Source organism: Rhinoraja longicauda, chromosome 44, assembly GCF_053455715.1.
Source record: "Rhinoraja longicauda isolate Sanriku21f chromosome 44, sRhiLon1.1, whole genome shotgun sequence".
Lineage (NCBI taxonomy): Eukaryota > Metazoa > Chordata > Chondrichthyes > Rajiformes > Arhynchobatidae > Rhinoraja > Rhinoraja longicauda.
Genome location: NC_135996.1, coordinates 8,229,931 through 8,249,341, shown reverse-complemented (window position 1 = coordinate 8,249,341; position 19,411 = coordinate 8,229,931). Strand labels below are relative to the sequence as shown.

The 19,411-nt window shown below is 45.3% G+C and overlaps 1 protein-coding gene across 4 annotated transcripts in view; it reads left to right on the top strand.

Annotated features, from left to right (window-relative positions):
• The first annotated feature begins 252 nt into the window (after positions 1–252).
• LOC144612418 (phosphatidylinositol 4-phosphate 5-kinase type-1 alpha-like) overlaps positions 253–19,411 on the top strand; it is a 60,615-nt gene continuing 41,456 nt past the window's right edge. For 3 of the 4 annotated variants that reach the window (XM_078432039.1, XM_078432038.1, XM_078432035.1), the window contains exons 1-5: positions 253–512; positions 5,161–5,202; positions 8,895–8,926; positions 16,446–16,529; positions 18,756–18,886. In XM_078432039.1, the coding sequence (XP_078288165.1) occupies positions 482–512; positions 5,161–5,202; positions 8,895–8,926; positions 16,446–16,529; positions 18,756–18,886 (320 nt within the window). In that variant the 5' untranslated portion in view covers positions 253–481. The remainder of the gene's footprint in view (positions 513–5,160; positions 5,203–8,894; positions 8,927–16,445; positions 16,530–18,755; positions 18,887–19,411) is intronic. The other variant, XM_078432036.1, reaches the window with a different exon arrangement.

Genomic DNA, 19,411 nt, shown 5'->3' with positions numbered 1-19,411 from the left:
CGCGTGGCCCCACCCGGACGCGTGCGCCCCACCCGGACGCGTGCGCCCCACGGACACGTGGCCCCCGCCTGGAGACGCGGGAATTTCCCGCTATTCCACGTGACCTGATCCGTTACGCATGCGCAATGCTGTCCTGCCGGCTCTACGCCGCGCAGGCGCAGCGGGCGCTGAGCTGGAGCATGCGCATGCGCGCGCTGAGCTGGTGCATGCGCATGCTGAGCTGGAGCATGCGCATGCGCGCGCTGGCGGCGTCGGGGAGACGCGGCTGAGGAAAGGCGGTTCCCGCGTCCGCGCTCCTCGCTCCGGCCCCGCGACCCTCGGCTCCCTGGGCCCCACCGCGCACGCGCACCACCGCGCACCCACCCACCCACACACTGGTCCCTCCTCCTACTGGCGGGTGGGCGCCTCAACTCAGCTCAGGCGCCGTCCATGTAGAGCGCGGACCGAGGGAGGCTGCAGCTGCAGCTGGGCCTGGCGCAAGATGGCGGCGGAGGGGAGCGGCGCATCAACGGGTCAGTGGGGCTGGGGGAGGGGGGGGAGGGGTAGAGGGGGCTGGGGGGGAGGGAGGGGGGGAGAGCGAGGGGGAGAGTGGGGGAGATGGGGAGAGAGAGATGGGAGTGGTAGAGGGGGAGAGGGAGAAAGGGGGGTGGTGGGGGGAGAGAGGGTGGGGTAGAGGGGAGGGAGGAGAGAAGGGATGGGGGGAGAGAGAGGGGGAGGGGTGGGGAGAAGGAGTGGTAGAGGAGGCAAGGAGGGGGAGAGGGGGAAAGGGGTGGGGAGGCATGGAGGGGGGGAGAGGGGGAGGTGGAGGGAGGAGAGAGAGGGGTGGGGGAGGTGGAGGGAGGCGAGAGAGGGGTGGGGGAGGTGGAGGGAGGAGTGAGAGGGGTGGGGGAGGTGGAGGGAGGCGAGAGAGGGGTGGGGGAGGTGGAGGGAGGAGTGAGAGGGGTGGGGGAGGTGGAGGGAGGCGAGAGAGGGGTGGGGGAGGTGGAGGGAGGAGTGAGAGGGGTGGGGGAGGTGGAGGGAGGCGAGAGAGGGGTGGGGGAGGGAGGAGTGAGAGGGGTGGGGGAGGTGGAGGGAGGAGAGAGAGGGGTGGGGGAGGGGGAGGGAGGTGAGAGAGGGGTGGTGGAGGGAGGAGAGAGAGGGGTGGGGGAGGTGGAGGGAGGCGAGAGAGGGGTGGGGGAGGGGGAGGGAGGAGTGAGAGGGGTGGGGGAGGTGGAGGGAGGAGAGAGAGGGGTGGGGGAGGGGGAGGGAGGTGAAAGGGTGAATGGGAAAGTACAAGAGGGGATTTCTATCATCCTTTCAGAATTCCTTTTGGCAATTGCGCTGCCCGAGATAACGAGAAATTGTAGAGTTGTGGATGCAGTCCACTTCATCACACAAACCACCCCCACCCCACCCCATCGACTCCATCTACGCTTCTACATCAGCATTTCATGATGTTTCTGAAAAGTAGTCAATATCAGCTAAGATCACTTCCACCCTAGTCATTCCATTTCCCATCACGCAGAGCTTGAAAACACATACCATTAGATTCAAAACTGCTTCCCTACAGTTATCAGACAACTGAATGAACCTCATAAGCGAAGGGTGTAGACCTGATCTCCCAACCTAACTCATTGTGGTCTTTGCGCTTTATCTACAATTTATCTTAATCTGTAATGCTGTAGTATATTCTATACTTGTTATTTTTCTCTTTGCACTACCTGTTGGCTTTGTGTATGCTTAGATTGTACTCGAATGGTATGATTTCACTGGATAGCGCAAAATAGATTTTAATTTTCTTGGTGCATGTTACAATAATATTAACACAATTTAACCAGTATCCTGACTTATATTTACAAATAACAACACTAATGTAGAGATAGGTTAGGGCACGCATGTTATGGAGTCATAGAATGCACTTGTGTTATGGAGTTGATGGGCCTGTTTCTACAGCACAGAACCGGCCCTTTAAGCCAACGAACCATGTCAATGTCAACTACATTCTCATCCAAGGTAGACACAAAATGCTGGAGTAATTCAGCGGGTCAGGCAGCATCACGGGAGAGAAGGAATGGGTGACGTTTCGGGTCGAGACCCTTCTTCAGACTAATCAGTCTTAAGAAGGGTCTTGACCCTAAACGTCACCCATTCCTTCTCTACCGAGATGCTGCCTGACCCGCTGAGTAACTCCAGCATTTTGTGTCTACCTTTGATTTAAACCAGCACCTGCAGTTTTTTTTTCTACATTCTCATCCAAATGGTTAATGCTTTTTCATAGGAGGATTTTAATGGTTTGTGTTTTTTTTAACTGCTTGAGGACCATGGATGAGAAAGCCACAGTATTTAAATACAAATCTATCATTCTTCTGAACTTGAGATATAGGTGACATCTTAGGGGAGTGCCTCCTCTATGGACAGCATCTTGTCTTCTGCCGAAGGGCTTATCAATTCTCAGAATTTATTAATGAATTCAGCAACTGTCCTGGTCTATTCAGATGAAAGATCCTCAGCCTACAAGCTACCTTTCTCTCTCCTTAATGCTGCTTTAGTTACATCCAGCAGCTGAAGTTGCTTCCTTTTGAGTTATTGGCTCATCTGAGTTTGATGAAGAGGTGATGCAAGATGGGTTTTAAAGAGGTACTTTATGCAACATGGGTGTGTCGTGACATAGCCTTTACTGCAATGTGAATGGTGCATGGCGATGCAGTAAGACCGGGTATTTGTGTGACAATGTCACCCTATAGGTAAACTAGTATTGGGAATGTGGATTGTGATGCAGTAGGTGTAGCAAGCTAAAACTAGGGGAATCTATGTTTCTTATGATTAACAGATCAGGGAAGAACCTACTTATCCAGAGAGTGGTGAGAATATACAACCTTCTAAATGTGCCGTTCTTGTGGTTACTTGTACAACTTCATTCAAGAGGAAGCTAGAGAACTGGGAGAAAGAATATGCTGAGAGCATTTAGTGAAGAGGTGTTTGAGGGGTTGAGCAAACCATTTGCGGTGAATGGTCAGTTTCTGTATTATGAGGCTTATGCTAAGGAGTTGTGCGCTTCCTGCATTTTACATTGTTGATAGAACTGTGGTAGGGTGTCTAAGGAAATTAAACTGATGCTGAAGTCCTACAAAGAGGCCATGCAATCGTGGTAGCAACCATTGGTGTCGACACTGTGGGCAAGGTGGTGCAGCGGTATTGCTGCTTCACAGCGCCGGTTCGACCCTGATTATGGGTGCTGTATGTATGGAATTTATACGCTCTCCCCTTGACATGTGTAGGTTTTCTCTAGGATCTCCGGTTTCTCCACTCACTCCAAAGACGTACAGGTTTGTTGGCTAATTGGCTTGGTTATATTGTCCCTAGTGGGATAATGTTGGTCATTGCGGATTGCTGGTCAGTGTGGACTAGGTGGACTGAAGGGCCTGTTTCCGCGCTGTATCTCTAAACTAAAAGGCACTGGAGTGGGAGAATATACCAATTATTAATATGAAAACCTAATTATTGGATGCAGATTTATGGGCCACCCTGTTGAGTTGGTCTGCCATGTCACACTTCTGTGAAAATAAAACCCATTGAGAGTAGAGCATGGGTAGTCTTCTCAATATTTATCCCACAATCATGTGACATGTCAGAATATTTCTGTCTGTTCAATTTTGCCATGAATTACTTTCAGTGATTGCATCAGAAAGTTTCTTCCTTGGTTTTGGGATGGTCGTATTTCCTGCTTCTAATTACTATAAGCTAACCAATTCCTGAACGTGCTGTAGCTGCCTGATTGGGTGTGTGCCAGGAAGAGAACCATAAGTCTACTTGATCGTATTCTGACCCATCTATCTGTTCCAGGTACATCTATCCTTGACAATGTTGATAGAAGTGAACAGTGCTCAGTCCTTGTGGAAACAAAATCCTATTCTAGCATGTGGCGCCACATTATCCCAAATGGCAAATTGAATGTATACCCCTGCGATCTAACATCATGGCATCGCATTACAATCAAACCACAGATCATCTCTGGTTCAATGAGGACTGCAAAAGGTTATGCCAGGAACAGCACTCTAAGATCATGTTGGCCATAGATAAAGTGGGACGCTTAAAGTGGACATGAGCGGTAGGTGGTGGGTATATGGAAGGATCTAGCAGAGTAAGTAGCGCCAGGCACAATTGCAATGGCATGTGTAATGGAGTAGGGATGCCTACTCTGCCCAGTAGGCCACGAGCTTTGTGCCGGGTTTGAGATCTTGATCACACGTACTATCTGACCTTTTTTCAGAATTTCAGTATTTTGCTTACAATACTTCAGATCATCACAGAAATGCTGTTTGCATGAACAACATTGTTCTCAAGAGGGCACTGAAGAAACTTAAAAGGATGTTGCTGGATTGGCAAATGAGAAAAGATTAAATAATCTGTGATTTTCTCTGGAGCAAGGCCTAAATAGAATATATAAACAGGATGTGTTTCCCCAGGCAATATAATTAAAAGCAACTCGTCGAAGGGTTAAAGGAAAGCTGAGGAAAGATTTTCCTGGCGCCTGGAACTCGGTGCCTGATTAGATGGAGAAGCAAAAGCATCATCATGTTTAGAAAAAAATGCTGTTGTGTACTTAAGAGCCATGAACTTTGGCCAAGTGCTAGAAAGCATGATTAGTTTGGGTGGCTCTTTCCAAAGACCATGAGCCGGATTAACTTGTGTCTTCAATTTTCTTTCATGTCCGACAGGGCCTTGGTTTAAAAGGCACCTCTGGAATAACTCAGTGGGTCAGGTAGCTACTTTGGAGAACATGAATAGGCAATGTACAGGTTTGTGCTTGAAACACTACCTATCGTGTTCTCCAGAGATGTTGCCTGACCCACTGAATTACTACAGGACATTGGTTTTTTTTGGCAAACCATCTGAAGTTCCTTGTATCTACAGGACCTTTGTTTAACATTAATTCTTAGTCCAAGCAACACTTTCTATCTTGAAAAAGATAGCCATTCTTCAGAACCTTAGTGATATAGTATAAGATGTTGATTGTTCAGAACATTCCAGAAGAGTTGTTTCTAACTGTTGAGTGGAAAATGCTCTAATCTGGTGGAAAGGAGAGCAAAAAGGTGAGATTTTTTGCTGGTCTGGTGCGGTCTTTAACCTTTCTTATTACAGCTGTCTCCGGTTTAATTGGGTCTTTCTTTTCTGGCGTAGAGCTGCGCCTTTGGTATTGGCAGCTTCTGGAGCGGGTACGAGGTAATGTTTGAGATGCTGCTATTGCGGTGTGGTCGTGCATAGTGCATGTTGCAGCCAGTGCTGTGATGCAGAACCCATGCTTGGCGAGACTGCTTTGTTCGTGACTGGTGTGGGTTAGTAGCTCTGAGTGCTTTTGATCTGTAGAATAGTTGCTTGCCAAATAGACTAGTATTTGTGAAATGTAACATATTAGATGTTTATTATTATCTAGTGACATTGTAGTTACTTGTACAAGATTGCTGTTACAAAAATGCCTCGTTCATCCCAAGTAATCTGTTTCTTCTGCAAAAAAAGGCCTATTTTGTCATCGTGGTTCTTCCTTTCTCCACTGTGCAGCTCTCCATCTCACCCAAGTTGTATCTGTTTCTCCACTCCAAATATTTCCCAATGGGAGCAAGCTTGAGATCTACAACACCCACTGGGGAAAGAGTTTTTTTCTCCTGAGTAATCTTTCAGATTTTTGGGTGTTTGTCTTTTATTAATGTCATTAATGACTTTTTGTCTCTCCTACAAATGGGTATACACTCATGTCATAGCAGTGACACAGACTTCTTTCAGCGTACTCCTCCTTTCTGGTCAGTTCCTCTTCCATCTTTGATCTTTCTTGATATTTAAAAGAGTTTAAAAGATAAAATATTAAAAATATATTAAAGAGAGACATTTAGGCATGTCCAACCAGTGTATAAGATCATCGGAGTCATATCCCTAAATTCCACTTTGTTCTCTGTTTCTCATAAGGTCATAAGTAACTGGATAGAATTAGGCCATTCAGTCCATCGAGTCTACTCTCCCATTCAATCAGAGCTGATCTATCTCTCCCTCCTAACCCCATAAGGAGTAATGTAAAATCATTTCCCAGATATTGATCTTGGCTTTCCACATGTTTAACAGTGCCCATTTGTTGCTTTCTGATGTAGAGAAATCGAAAGATTCCCAATTATCTGGGTGGAGATGTTTTCCTTATCTCGGCCAAACCCCGATCCAACATTATGCATGGTATAGAGTTCTCCTTTTGGGGGAAACTTTATCTCAATTCTGGTGTTTTCTTGGTAACTATTTTGGAAACTGGAACTGCATAATAAGTGCACTTGATACAAATATAACATAACTTTTTCAGAATTGATTCAGAAGAAAATATTTTTTTGCAGAAAATAAATGCGATTACAATTTGATGCTTTCTGCATCATCCTGTCTTGTTGCTCTTGATATTTGTGTCAGAGCCTGTGGTGAAAACTGGTATTTTTTCAATTATTGAAGTTTTTATCTATGGGGAACAAATGTCAATCCCACAAGAATGTTTGTCCCTTGCTTAAACTGTTTTGGTGCTTCGTTTGAATTGAGTTGTTCACATAACAGACCTGAATTGAAGATGCAAAAAATAATTGGGTTTTGCATTGGCTGCTGGCCTTGTTCTTGACAAGCAGTCAAACTACAAACAGCCTGTTCTATCATTGGGCGGATGATGAAAAAAATATCCCCAGGCTGATTATTTGGCTGTAATTGTGTTGACCTTTGTGGGAATTGTGTGCACCACAACAACATTGACTACTCTAATGGTGGCTATAAAGTAAATGTTCAATTTCTGAATTCTGATTCTGATGGGCTAATTCTGCCCCTAGAAGTTAGGAATTATGAATCACCCATTACCAAATTGCCTGGTGTCACTTGCTGTGACAGATTTCCAGATGAAGGATGGTGTTGGTTGGTGAGCAGGCCTAGTGTATTGAACAAAGGAGCCATCTGTGCAGTGTTGTAGTATGCCTAATGACGGATTCGGTTCCAGGCGCAATTCTTCAGATAATAAAAATGCCCAAATCCGCACGCCAAAGAGCAAAAGATTGGGCTGAAAGGCTATTGTTTCTATCCTATGCCTAGAAACACATGCAGCAAGAGAATCCCACCATTCCCATCACTCTGACTCCAACGTCCTGTGGGTTACGCTATTCCTGAAAATAACATATGAAATGGAAGCCCTTTGGCCCTAGAACCTTCAACCAGAGGTTTTCTTGGTTCAGCACTCTTCAGCCAGAGGAAACAATCTCCCAGCATCCACCGTCTTGATCATATTGGGAATTTCAGATATCTCATGTGTTCACCCCTCCATCTTCTAATCTCCAGTGAGTAAATGCCAATTTTAAATTTATCCAGGCCCTCTTATGGACATTGAACGCTCAGAAAGGCATGAGGGCCAGGATGTTCTGCAGCACAGTGCTCACTTCCCAGTTACAAAGAAAGCCTTTGCACCATTTACAATGAAGCCTCAAGTCGAATGGAATCTTTCCACTTGCCTGAGGAATGTGCAGCAACTCATGCTTGGCCAACAACAGCCCATTTGATTGGCAACCCATCTAAAAATATGAGGTCATAAGGTCATTGGCAGGTCAAATTAAAGAAAATCTCAAGGCTTTTTACGGAAAAATGAAACACAAAAGACTAACCAAGAAGAAGGTAGGACCGCTCAAGGAAAAAGGAGAGGATTTATGCTTGGAATGAGAGGTCGTTGGAAAGTATTAAATGAATACATTGCATTTGTTTTCACCAGGAGAAGGATGGAGCGCAGTGAGATCTCTGGGGAATGCTAAAATGCTCGGGCAGTTTAAGACCTGGAAGGTGGTGGTGTTGGGGTCTTAAAGAACATTAAGGTGGTTATAATTAAGGTTATTTAGAGAGGAGATTGCCGATGTTGTTCCATTTCTTAAGAAGGGAAGTAAAGACAATCTAGAAAGGTATCAGTGAACCTCCCGTCTTTGGTAGTTATTGCATAGGATTCTTCGGGATGGGATCAATTCTTATTTGGAAGAGAATGGGCTAATTGTGGACAGTCAGATTGTAGCAGGCCATGGCATACTGACTTGATTGAGCTTTTTGGGGAGGTGATGAAGGTGACCGGTGACGGTAGGACAGTGAATGTTGCTTACATGGATTTGAGTAAGGCATTTAATAAAATCACTCACGGTTGGGTAATCCAGAAGATTAAGATGCATGGGAATCATGGTGATTTGGTTGTTTGGATTCATAACTGGCATACTTATAGGGGACAAAGGATTGTGGTGGAAGAGTTTATTCTGGCTGGAGGTCTGTGATCAATGGAGTTTCTTTGGGATCTGTACTAGGACCTCTTTTGTTTGTGATGCATATAAATGACTTGGATATAAATGTAGATGGGTTGGTTAGTAAGTTTGCAGATGACCAAAATTGATAGAGTTACAGACAGTGAGGAAGAATATCCAGGTTTACCACAGGATATAAAAAGAGGGCCAGGCAGCATCTCCGGAGAACATGGTTAAGCGATGTTTCTGAATGGGACCCTTCTTCAGACTGACTGTAGTAGGGTGAAGAGAGATGGGGCAGGACAAAAACTGGCAAATGATAGGTGGATACCGGTCCCTTTGGCACACCGAGATATCTAGAAGCCTATACTTGAAACCTTTGTGATTTTAATGAACTCCTGTTTGTAGTTATGTGGTGCTGGCAGCCAATGTGTCTCTCCCTCGATGGAATAGTTGGCTTCCTTGTGCATGCCAGAACAATGGGCAGTCAATCGAACCTTTGTGCTAACGTCTTAGTTTTAACACTGAATTGTTGGTTGGGATGTACAAGGATATTAAAAGAGATTGCAGTGATCTATAAATTATTCCTTTCATGGCACTTCATTCGTTCATGTGTGTGCTGACTTTTTTTCTCCTTTGTAGGAATATCTTCCAGAAGGGCACCATCCACTGAGGTACGTGAAATCTGATCGTGGTGGAATGATGTGAGCAATTGTGCTTTAATATAATCTGCTGTTTAATTACTGTTATGTTGAGCAGCGAAGTCATAGCTCTGGTCTTCAGGTGAAGCTTTAGAGTCATAGAGTGATACAGTATGGAAGCAGGCCCTTCCACCCGACTTGCCCACAAGGCCAACAATGTCCCAGCTACATATGATGGTAAGGAATGATATTCATTCCCTTGCAAGGGGTGACATAGAATCAGGAGATGTTGAATCAGTATGGATAGAAATGAGAAATTGTAAGGGTAAAAAGACCCTAATGGGAGTTATCTATAGGCCCCCAAACAGTAGCCTCGACTTAGGGTGCAAGTTAAATCAGGAGATAAAATTGGCGTGTCAAAAATGTAATGCTACGGTGGTTATGGGAGATTTCAACATGCAGGTAGACTGGGAAAATCAGGTTGGAAATGGACCCCAGGAAAGAGAGTTTGTAGAGTGCCTTCGAGATGGATTCTTAGAACAGCTTGTACTGGAGCCTACCAGGGAGAAGGCAATTCTGGATTTAGTGTTGTGTAATGATCCTGATCTGATAAGGGGACTAGAGGTAAAAGAGCCATTAGGAGGCAGTGATCACAACATGATAAGTTTTACTCTGCAAATGGAAAGGCAGAAGGGAAAATCGGAAGTGTCGGTATTACAGTATAGCAAAGGGGATTACAGAGGCATGAGGCGGGAGCTGGCCAAAATTGATTGGAAGGAGGCCCTAGCAGGGAAGACGGTAGAACAGCAATGGCAGGTATTCCTGGGAATAATGCAGAGGTTGCAGGATCAATTTATTCCAAAGAGGTGGAAAGACTCTAAGGGGAGTAAGAGACACCTGTGGCTGACGAGGGAAGTCAGGGACAGCATAAAAATTAAGGAGAGGAAGTATAACATAGCAAAGAAGAGTGGGAAGACAGAGGATTGGGACTCTTTTAAAGAGCAACAAAAGTTAACTAAAAAGGCAATACGAGGAGAAAAGATGAGGTACGAGGGTAAACTAGCCAATAATATAAAGGAGGATAGCAAAAGTTTTTTTAGGTACGTGAAGAGGAAAAAAATAGTCAAGGCAAATGTGGGTCCCTTGAAGACAGAAGCAGGGGAATTTATTATGGGGAACAAAGAAATGGCAGACGAGTTAAACCGTTACTTTGGATCTGTCTTCACTGAGGAAGATACACACAATCTCCCAAATGTTCTAGGGGCTGGAGAACCTAGGGTGATGGAGGAACTGAAGGAAATCCACATTAGGCAGGAAATGGTTTTGGGTAGACTGATGGGACTGAAGGCTGATAAATCCCCAGGGCCTGATGGTCTGCATCCCAGAGTACTTAAGGAGGTGGCTCTAGAAATAGTGGAAGCATTGGAGATCATTTTTCAATGTTCTATAGATTCAGGATCAGTTCCTGTGGATTGGAGGATAGCAAATGTTATCCCACTTTTTAAGAAAGGAGGGAGAGAGAAAACGGGTAATTATAGACCAGTTAGTCTGACATCAGTGGTGGGGAAAATGCTGGAGTCAATTATAAAAGACGAAATTGCTGAGCATTTGGATAGCAGTAACGGGATCGTTCCGAGTCAGCATGGATTTACGAAGGGGAAATCATGCTTGACAAATCTACTGGAATTTTTTGAGGATGTAACTAGGAAAATTGACAAGGGAGAGTCAGTGGATGTGGTGTACCTCGACTTTCAGAAAGCCTTCGACAAGGTCCCACATAGGAGATTAGTGGGCAAAATTAGGGCACATGGTATTGGGGGTAGGGTACTGACATGGATAGAAAATTGGTTAACAGACAGAAAGCAAAGAGTGGGGATAAATGGGTCCCTTTCGGAATGGCAGGCAGTGACCAGTGGGGTACCGCAAGGTTCGGTGCTGGGACCCCAGCTATTTACGATATACATTAATGACTTAGACGGAGGGATTAAAAGTACCATTAGCAAATTTGCAGATGATACTAAGTTGGGGGGTAGTGTGAATTGTGAGGAAGATGCAATAAGGCTGCAGGGTGACCTGGACAGGTTGTGTGAGTGGGCGGATACATGGCAGATGCAGTTTAATGTAGATAAGTGTGAGGTTATTCACTTTGGAAGTAAGAATAGAAAGGCAGATTATTATCTGAATGGTGTCAAGTTAGGAGGAGGGGGAGTTCAACGAGATCTGGGTGTCCTAGTGCATCAGTCAATGAAAGGAAGCATGCAGGTTCAGCAGGCAGTGAAGAAAGCCAATGGAATGTTGGCCTTCGTAACAAGAGGAGTTGAGTATAGGAGCAAAGAGGTCCTTCTACAGTTGTACCGGGCCCTGGTGAGACCGCACCTGGAGTACTGTGTGCAGTTTTGGTCTCCAAATTTGAGGAAGGATATTCTTGCTATGGAGGGCGTGCAGCGTAGGTTCACTAGGTTAATTCCCGGAATGGCGGGACTGTCGTATGTTGAAAGGCTGGAGCGATTGGGCTTGTATACACTGGAATTTAGAAGGATGAGGGGGGATCTTATTGAAACATATAAGATAATTAGGGGATTGGACACATTAGAGGCAGATAACATGTTCCCAATGTTGGGGGAGTCCAGAACAAGGGGCCACAGTTTGAGAATAAGGGGTAGGCCATTTAGAACGGAGATGAGGAAGAACTTTTTCAGTCAGAGGGTGGTGAAGGTGTGGAATTCTCTGCCTCAGAAGGCAGTGGAGGCCAGTTCGTTGGATGCTTTCAAGAGAGAGCTGGATAGAGCTCTTAAGGATAGCGGAGTGAGGGGGTATGGGGAGAAGGCAGGAACGGGGTACTGATTGATAGTGATCAGCCATGATCGCATTGAATGGCGGTGCTGGCTCGAAGGGCTGAATGGCCTACTCCTGCACCTATTGTCTATTGTCTATAATCCCACGCCTGCACTTGGTCCATATCCCTCCAAACCTGTCCCATCCATGTACCTGTTTAACTGTTTCTTAAATAATGGGATAGTCCCAGCCTCAACTACCTCCTCTGGCAGCTTGTTCCGTACACCCTCCACCCTTTGTGTGGAAAAAGTTACCCCTCAGAATCATATTAAATCTTTTCTCCTTCACTTTGAATCTTTGTCCTCTGGTCCTCGATTCCCCTACTCTGGGCAAAAGACTGTGCATCTACCCGATCTATTCCTCTCATGATTTTGTACATCTCTACAAGATATTCCCTCATCCTCCTACACTCCATGGAATAGAGACCTAACCTACTCAACCTCTCCCTATAGCTCGCACCCTCTAGTCCTGGCAACATCCTCGTAAATCCTTTCTGAACCCTTTCAAGCTTGACAATATCTTTCCAATTGGTAGGGGAAAAAACTGCAGATGCTGGTTTAAATCGAAGGTAGACACAAAATGCTGAAGTAACTCAGCGGGTCAGGCAGCATCTCGGGAGAGAAGGAATGGGTGACATTTCGGGTTGAGGCCCTTCTTCAGACTTGACCCAAAACGTCACCCATTCCTTCTCTCCTGAAATGCTGCCTGACCCGCTGAGTTACTCCAGCATTTAGTGTCTACCTTCGATTTAAACCAGCATCTGCAGTTTTTTTTCCTACAATATTCCAAATGTGGGCTCGCCAACATCTTATACAACTGCAGCATGACCTCCCAACTTTTATACTCAATACTCTGTCTGGTGAAGGCCAAAGTTGCCAAAAGCCTTTTTGACCACCTTATCTACCTGCGACTCGACCTTCAAGGAACCATGCATCTGTACTCCTAGGTCCCTCTGCTCTACAGCACGACCAAGAGGCTCACCATTTACTGTGTAGGTCCTGCCCTTGTTCGACGCCCTAAAATGCAGCACCTCACACTTATCTGTATTCAATTCCATCAACCATTCCTCTGCCCACCTGGCCAATCGATCCAGATCCTGTTGCAATCATTCACAACCATCTTCACTATTTGCAAAACCACCAAGTTTTGTATCATCAGGAAACTTGCTAATCTTGCCCTGTATGTTCTCATCCAAATCATTGATGTAGATGACCAACAGTAACGGGCCCAGCACCGAACCCTGAGGCACACCACTCGTCACAGGCCTCCAGTCTGAGAAGCAACCTTCCACCTTTACCCAAATTGGTTCCTTCCATGGAGCCAATTTGCTATCCATTCAGCTATCTCTCCTTGGATCCCATGCGATCTAATCTTCCAGAGCAGCCTACCATGCAGAACCTTGTCGAACACCTTACTGATGTCCAACATCTACAGCTCTGCCCTCATCAACCTTTTTGATCACGTCTTCAAAAAAATCAAATGTTGGGAATTATCCGACGTTATTGGAAGAACAAATATGCTGGGGGATTGCAAACATCTGCAACACTAATAATAATATAATAATATTCATTTATTGTCATTGCAACGAGTACAACGAAATTAAAAAATAGCCAATCCTGACGGTGCGTACAAACATATATGCAATAAATGCAAAAACAAATAAATACATAAATACAATTAAATACAATTATATTAAGTACAAGATTTTTTAACGGTGTTGCCTAGTGCAAAGGTAGTGTTCAGTTCGTATGGCCCTGGGGTAAAAACTGTTCTTAAGTCTGTTTGTTCGGGATTTGATCGACCTGAAACGTCGACCAGAGGGCAGATGAACAAACAGACGGTGGCCGGGGTGGGATGGATCTTTTATTATTTTGGGTTGTCATCGGGTCATAAAGATTGGGGACTGCCAAAAACCGAGATGGGATGGAATTTGTTAAATATGTTCAGCAAAGTTTCCTTGGGCAGTATGTAGAGGGCCTTACAAGGGAGTGATCAAAGTATGATCTATTCTTCGAAAGTTGGGGAGGACAGTGACTGAAGTGTCAGTGGATGAGCCTTTTGCGATGAGCGACCACGGTCCTATTAGCTTTTAAATAGTTAAAGGTAAGGAGAGGATGGGCCCACATGCTAAAATCTGAACTTGGGCACGGCTGACTTCGATGATATATGACGGGAACTTGTTAATGACGATTGGAACAGGTTGCGGACAAAGGGCAGTCCGAAAGGGGGATGCTTTTTAACGTGTGATTGTGAGACTTCAAGGCATGGATGTTCCAGGTATCGGCCGCTGGGATCTAGTGTATCCCTGGAGGAATGTCGGGGAGTGAGGGCCAAAAAAGGAGCAGAAGATCACTCTGGCAGATAAGATTACAGAGAAAACAAATATATGGGAAAGAGGGTAAATAGAGAGAGAATAGCCCCTGTCAGAAACCAAAGCAGTTATCTATGTGTGAAGTTGCAGGACTCAGATAGACAAGGACCTCAATAAGGATTTCTCCTGGTTTTAACATGGAGAAAGACATGAAGGCTGGGGAATGGTGATGTCGAGTATAGTCCGTATAATGTTCGAGCAGGTACTGGACATCCTAAGGGGTATGGAGAGAAACCTCCTGTGCCTGATCAGATATATCCAAGGACACTGTGGGAAGCTAGAGAAGAAATTGCAGGAGCCCTGGCAGGAGTATACAAATCATGTCTAAGGCAAGGCTATGGTGTGGGAAAGTCTAGGAGCTATAAATAAACGAGCCTAAAATCTGTGATAGACAATTTACTGGAGAGGATTCTGAGTGATAAAATGTATATGCACGATAGACTGGAGGTGATAAGGATAGTCAGCATGCTTTTGTATGTGGAAGATCATGAATTTCACTTTTGAAGTAACCAAGAGGGTTGGCAATGGCAAGGCCTTGCACATATACAGATGTTCCCTGCCTTACGATGCTTCGACAGATGATATTTCGAATTTGCGATGCTGTAAACGGCAGTGACCTGTGGCGAGCCACAGCTCGCTTCCGGCCACATGATCAGGTGTATTAAATGTATTTCGACTTGCAATATTTCCGGTTTTTCGATGGATTTCGCGGAACGGAACCCCGTCGTATGTTGAGGAGCACCTGTATGTGGACTTCAGAAGGGCCTTTGATAAGGTTCCTCATGGTAGGCTGCTCTGGAGGTTAGATCGCATGGGAGCCAGGGAGAGCTAGCCAACTGGAGAGAGAATTGGTTTCGTGGACTGGGGGCCTTGAGGTGGTGATGTGCCTCAGGGATCGGTGCTGGGATTGCAGTTTATATACTTTCCTTTGAAAGGAAATCACTACAGGGGGACCATGCCACTGGAGATAAATGGGTCTACTGTGGATAGGGTGAGCAGTTTTAAATACCTGGGAGTCCACATCACAGAGGATCTGACGTGGGCAACGCACATTGCCGCACTGGTGGGTAAGGGCAAGGCAGCGCCTTTACCACCTTAGACAACTGAGGAAATTCAGAGTGTCTCTGAGGATCCTTCATTGCTTCTACTCTGGGGCTGTCGAGAGCATCCTGTCCGGCAACATTACAGTCTGGTTTGGGAACAGCTCTGCCCAGGACAGGAAGGCCCTGCAGAGAGTAGTGCTTCGACAGAACGCACCATGGGAACTACACTCGTCCCCCTGCAGGACTTATACATCAGGAGGTGCAGATCCAGAGCAAGCAAGATCATGAGGGACCCCTACCACCCCAGTAACTGACTGTTCCAGATGCTACGATCAGGCAAACGCCTCCTCTGTCAACTTTTATAACCCCAGAGACTAAATTTTTGTCTACACTATAGTAACTTATTAACTTTATTTATATGCTGTAACTGTAATTTTTTGTGCACAATCCGCAGGCATTGCCACTTTCATTTCACTGCACATCGTGTATGTGTATGTGACAAATAAATTTGACTTGACTTGATGCAGGACAGAAGATAAAAACATTAAGGTTCAAGTGTTCCATAAATACAATACATTTATGTAGCCGGACTATCCTGTGGGATCACATGGAGCATTTGCAAACAACAATTAAACTGTGCCTCAAGAAGCCTCAGGACAGACAGGTTATACCAGTATTAAGGACGGCAATGTTGTAGGGAGGAGGCTTCCACAGCTTGAAACATTTAAATTTTAAATGTCATGCCCTTTGAAATGTCAGAAGACTTAATTGACAAGATCCCAGTTGGCAATATGGTGCCTGTAGTGACTTACTGAAGGATGCATCTGGAAAGTGATTTCCTGGAACCTGTTAATAGCTTTCTTTTATGTGAAACTAGACCAAGTGGATCCGTTGGGCACAAACCTCCCCTGCATTGATGCAGCACCCTCTCCTCCCCCACTCCCTCCTTCCCCTTCCCCTCCCCCCACTCACCCACTCCATCCCCTCTCTCATCCCCCCCTCTCTCATCCCCCCCCTCTCTCACCCCCCCCTCTCCCATCCCCCCCCTCTCCCACCCCCCCCCCTCCCCCCAAACTTTAAAATGCGAATAACTTTAAAAGTATAACACCGATTTGAATGAAAGTTCACCCATAGCACCACAGGACGGCAGTGAGTAAGGTGGGCCTAAAATTGTTGCGCTATCGTGTACTGTTTTGGCTATAGTTCAGGAACAAACAAACCGAACAAGATGATAATTTTAGTATTTAGATAAATATGCACTGAGCCCTGGGTGTAACCTTCAGTTGCTTGCTCCTATTTGCAGATGGCTGGTTCTTCTCACAGCATGTCGTTGAAAAAGATAGGTCACAGAGGAGTGGACTCGACTGGTGAAACTACGTACAAAAAGGTGAGTGGTTGACCTGCCCTGTAAATGGTTCTTGTGACAAGTGAGCTGATGAAGGTAAGAGCTGAAGAGGCCTTCAGAAGATCTTTCTGCATTGTACCATTGCCTGTTTAACACAATTTCCAGCATCCCATGCTTCCTTAAAGGAACTCATCAGGGAAATTATTCCCTCCCTTTGTGTCACCCTTTTTTATATTTTTAAGAATATTTTCCTCTCTTCCCTCCCTCACCTGTGGCACCCTACCGTAAATGATTGGCTAGTAGAGTTCTGTGTTTTAAGTTTAGCTTTTTATTCATGTTTGGGTTCTTGGCATCAGTGGCAGAGTCAGCTTCTATTGTCCAGACAGTGAGCCACCAGCTTGAATATCTGCAGTCCTTCTGGTGAAGGTTCCCCGAAGCAGATGTTCGGAAGAATGTTCTAGGATTTGGGCCCTGTGACAATGAAGGGCCAGCAGTATATTTCATGGGAATGCACAAGACATGGGTATGCAACCTGAGCCAATGGCATAGATGTTCTTTATTTTGCAACATGCATTCCTTTATTTATGTTCTCACTATGTACCTGCATTAGTTTGTAACTCTCGGGGACAAAGGAGCTATTCTTCAAGCTTGTTTGTGCATGGGGTCATAGATACGTCAGAGTGGGACATAGAATTAAAGTGGCAGACAACAAGCAGCGTGGTTGCCACTGTGGACTGATTGCAGAAGCCCTCCAAAGCAGCCACGTAATCTGTTTTGGCTCCTCCGTTGTAGGGGCGACACACTATGAATACTGAATGCAATGCACTGGATTGGAAGGTCTGCAACAAAATCATTGTTTCAGTGAGAAAAGCTGTTGGGTCTTCAGAGGGTGGGAAGGGAGGAAATGAAACGACAGGTGTTGCATCTGCTACCATGAGAAAGGACCAGAAGAACAGGCCAGGTAGTGCCGAAAGTGGAGGGAAGAAGAAGGTGAGTCCAGACGAGGCGGCACAGTGGCGTAGTGGTAGAGTTACTGCCTTACTGTGCTAGAGACCCGGGTTCAACCACGGGGGCTGACGGTGTGGAGTTTGTATGTTCTCCCAGTGGCCACATACGTGTCTTTTCTTTGGGTGCTCCGGGTTCCTCACACGCAAAGATGTTCAGGTTGTGGGTTCATTGGCTATTGTAAATTGTCCCTAGGATAGAGCTTGGGGTGATCATTGGTCAGCGTGGACACGATGGGACCAAGGGCCTGTTTCATGCTATATCTCTAAACTAAACTGAAATTAAACATATAATCTTGAAGGTAGTCTTGTGTGAAGATGGGTTTATGTGAATGGAAAATATTCCACTTACTGGCAAACGTTACCACTTTTGACCATTTTGCACAAGCGAGATTCATTTGTGATGGAATAGCAGCTTTTCAATTGAAATCGTAGCAGGGGAAAGAAAATGTAAAGTTTTCAGAAAGTGACAGGAGAGTTAAACAACTTGGTGATGGAGATCCAGTTATTCTGTGACAAAGGCCATCACATGTATCCTGAGCTATCCTTAACATGTATCACATGGCCATCACATGTATCCTGAGCTATCCTTAACATGTATCACATGGCCATCACATGTATCCTGAGCTATCCTTAACTCGTTTCTACTTTTGGACATACACATGTTTTGGGTGAGGGGCAGGAATCTTCATCTGTTTTCACCCTTATTTAACCCCTCTTTCCTCTTGTAACCTGAAGTGTGGAGGTTCTGTGCAGCGCATTTGCCAGGAGCCCCCAACTATCAACTAACAATTGTAGAGGCAGGCACAATCATGACTTTCAAAAAATATTAGGATTATTTGATGAATCTGTTGTGATCTGGAGGTGGTCAGATTAAAATTGATTGGAGCAGTTTGGATTCCCTGACCCGCTGAGTTGCACTTTGCCGTTTGTAACCAGTATCTACAATGCCTTGTCTCTACATTTTACTGCTATGTTGCTGAATCTTTGAATTAAAGCAAACAACTGCTTATGAGGATGTGCTTTGTATCAGTGCAATTATTTCACAAGATGCTGGAGTAACTCAGCAGGTCAGGCAGCATCTCAGGAGAGAAGGAATGGGTGATGTTTCGTGCCGAGACCCTTCTTCAGACTTTGTATAAGTGCAAGGTGATTTTCCGAGCAGCTTCTCACTGTTATGGCCATGTTATATTGATACGTTTTAAGTTTGAATTTCTGCCTTATTTTGTGACCTTGCACTTGCATCTGTTTACATCTTGTCTAGACAACATCCTCAGCCCTCAGAGGTGCCATTCAGTTGGGGATTACACACACTGTGGGGAGCCTCAGCACCAAGCCCGAGCGAGATGTTCTCATGCAGGACTTCTATGTGGTGGAGAGCATCTTCTTCCCCAGGTAACACTTTATCATTTTTGGATTCGGTTCCCCTTCTGGCTTACCGATGCTTATCGAAAAGAACCACATTTAGTACGTTGAGTGTACTCCATTTTGTTGGGCTGTTGACACTTTAATTTGACTATCTTTAAACATCCTTATAGCCTCCCCTTGTCACTGATGCTGGGCCGCCTGCTTTAAAGGATGAATCACAATGCATACAATGATTAAGTCTTCCCCACCTGAGTGGTTGCACACACCTTTCCCATCTGTGGACTGGCAATCTTTCGAATGATTTAAGGGATTATCTACTCTGGGCAAAAAAACTCAAATTGTAAAAAGATTGGGATCCTTTTGCCAGATGTTCCTCCATCTCTCCAAGTGCCAACTCTTGCAGCACCAGATTTGCCTACTGTTGTCTGCCGGGTTAAAGAGAGAACTTTTTTACCACAGGCGTGAGCTTTCTTGACTTTCCTTTGCAAGCCATCCCTTGGCACTGACTACATTTTCCTTAATTACATATGAGCTGCATTTTGTATTCTGTTA